The sequence below is a fragment of the Danio rerio genome, chromosome 11 (assembly GCF_049306965.1).
Source record: "Danio rerio strain Tuebingen ecotype United States chromosome 11, GRCz12tu, whole genome shotgun sequence".
Taxonomy (NCBI): Eukaryota; Metazoa; Chordata; class Actinopteri; order Cypriniformes; family Danionidae; genus Danio; species Danio rerio.
Window position 1 is genome coordinate 47,425,001 of NC_133186.1, and position 2,500 is coordinate 47,427,500.

General features: G+C 45.8%; 1 protein-coding gene across 2 annotated transcripts in view; it reads right to left on the reverse strand.

The window, feature by feature from the left end:
- Positions 1-1,154, reverse strand: part of notum1b (notum, palmitoleoyl-protein carboxylesterase b) — a 9,333-nt gene extending 8,179 nt beyond the window's left edge. Inside the window, exon 1 of one of the 2 annotated variants that reach the window (XM_073915763.1) lies at positions 837-1,154. In XM_073915763.1, the coding sequence (XP_073771864.1) occupies positions 837-1,090 (254 nt within the window). In that variant the 5' untranslated portion in view covers positions 1,091-1,154. 2 annotated transcript variants of the gene reach the window in all.
- Between the last annotated feature and the right edge of the window lie 1,346 nt (positions 1,155-2,500).

Below are 2,500 nucleotides of genomic sequence, written 5' to 3' on the forward strand. Positions count from 1 at the left end.
CACCATAGCAACTGTAGAATCACCACAACAGATCAATCACTATAGCTGATGTATCACCATAGCAACTGTAGAATCACCACAACAGATCAATCACTATAGCTGATGCATCACCATAGCAACTGTAGAATCACCACAACAGATCAATCACTATAGATGATGTATCACCATAGCAACCGTAGAATCACCACAACAGATCAATCACTATAGATGATGCATCACCATAGCAACTGTAGAATCACCACAACAGATCAATCACTATAGATGATGTATCCCCATAGCAACTGTAGAATCACCACAACAGATCAATCACTATAGCTGATGTATCACCATAGCAACTGTAGAATCACCACAACAGATCAATCACTATAGATGATGTATCACCATAGCAACCGTAGAATCACCACAACAGATCAATCACTATAGATGATGCATCACCATAGCAACTGTAGAATCACCACAACAGATCAATCACTATAGATGATGTATCCCCATAGCAACTGTAGAATCACCACAACAGATCAATCACTTTAGATGATGTATCACCATAGCAACCGTAGAATCACCACAACAGATCAATCACTATAGATGATGCATCACCATAGCAACTGTAGAATCACCACAACAGATCAATCACTATAGATGATGCATCACCATAGCAACTGTAGAATCACCACAACAGATATACATATATAAATTGACACCACTGTGTCTTCTGTCCTACAGTGATTCAGTGATGGATGATGAATGGAGTGAAGTTCGAACCTTCAGCCTCCACCTTCAACTTCAAGTTCCACCACTACACGACACATGATCTCCAGAGAGACTCGGTCACTCACCCCGCAGGTGTTCCGTCATTACAGGTGACAGAGGAGTTCTTGAGGATCTGCAGCTTCATCTGGTGCTCCAGCCTCTGAGAGGAGCAGGGGTACAGCGACTGCGCCAGGCTCTTCACCTGCGCCATGAAGCCCTCCACGTTCCCCTCCACCGCTGTGAAGTCCAGAGGAAAACTCTCCGGCGTGTGTGTGTGCTGGTCCCGGACCCTGCGGCCCTCCACCGACACCACCAGCAGCAGCAGCAGAACCTGCCTCATCTCACACAGCAGCTCCTCATCCTTAGTGTGTGTGAGTGTGTGTGTGTGCGTCTCACTCTGACCCTCCTCCACTCAACACTGCACGCCTTTATACTTCATCACAGACCAATCAGCTGACAGTGCTGGAGGGGTAAGGAGGAGCTCGGTTCTGACAGCCACTCAGCAGGAGGAGGCGTGGCCATGTGACACTCTTGTCCCTTTGATCTCCAGAGTGTGTGTGTGTGTGAACATCTGTTGAACTTTGCACAGATTTAAAGCCATTATTTCTCTGTGTTATTCTGTGTACTTTGTGTTGCAAACATTAGATTGACACTTACATGTAGTATTTAAAAGGACAGATCACTCTAAAAAACTCTTTTATTACTGGAAAACAGAAGACTTGAAGCGAATGTTGGCGAAGGTTTAGAGAAAAGCTAAAATCAGTCACAAAATCAGTCATTTTAGGATGCAAATGTTGTGCTGTAGGGGGGCGGGGCTCTGTTCTGACAGCCACTTAGCAGAGAGGGCTGGTCAGAGAGGGGCGTGGCCATCTGACACTTGTCCCTTTGATCTCCAGAGTGTGTGTGTGTGTGTGTGTGTGAACATCTGTTAAACTTTGCCCAGATTTAAAGTCATTATTTCTCTGTGTTATATTGTGTATTTGTGTTGTACATATTAGATTGACACTTAGATAAAGTATTTAAAGGGACAGATCACCCCAAAAAACTCTGTTTCTTTTGTTGAACACAATAGAACCGGGGTGTCCAAACTCCTGGAGGGTCGGTATCCTGGAGAGTTTAGCTCCAACCCTAATCAAACACCCCTGAACCAGCTAATTAAGCTCTTACTAGATATACTAGAAACTTCCTGGCAGGTGTGTTGAAGCAAGTTGGAGCTAAACTCAGCAGGACACCGGCCCTCCAGGACCGAGTTTGGACTCCCCTGCAATAGAAGATATATTGAAGAATGCCAGACGTCCATATCAGGAATGAAAAATACTTTGGAAGTCAATGGGTGTTTTTTCCCCAACATTCTTCAAATTATCCTCCTTTGGCTTCAACAGAATATGTATAACATTTACTTATTTTTGAGGTCTACTTTCTCTGGAGTGTCTGCGGTGGCACAGATAAACAGGCAGCAGATGCAGCTCGTGACAGCGGCTCACACCCGGCCGGAGGAATTCATTCCTGGGCTCTTCAAAGAGATGCCAGGCGTCCCACACCTCCAGAGGATCCGTCACACACACGCACGCACGCACACACCTCCTGCTCCACCAGCCCTGCGCTAAGAGGAACAACATGGGCTTAAATTACTGGCAGATGCAGGCGACACCAACCGGCGGCCCCAGAGCCACGAACATCACAGGAATGAGGGATCCAGAGCTACATCAGTACCAGCGTGTTACAGTTTAGCATTTTCACATTAGTTTTT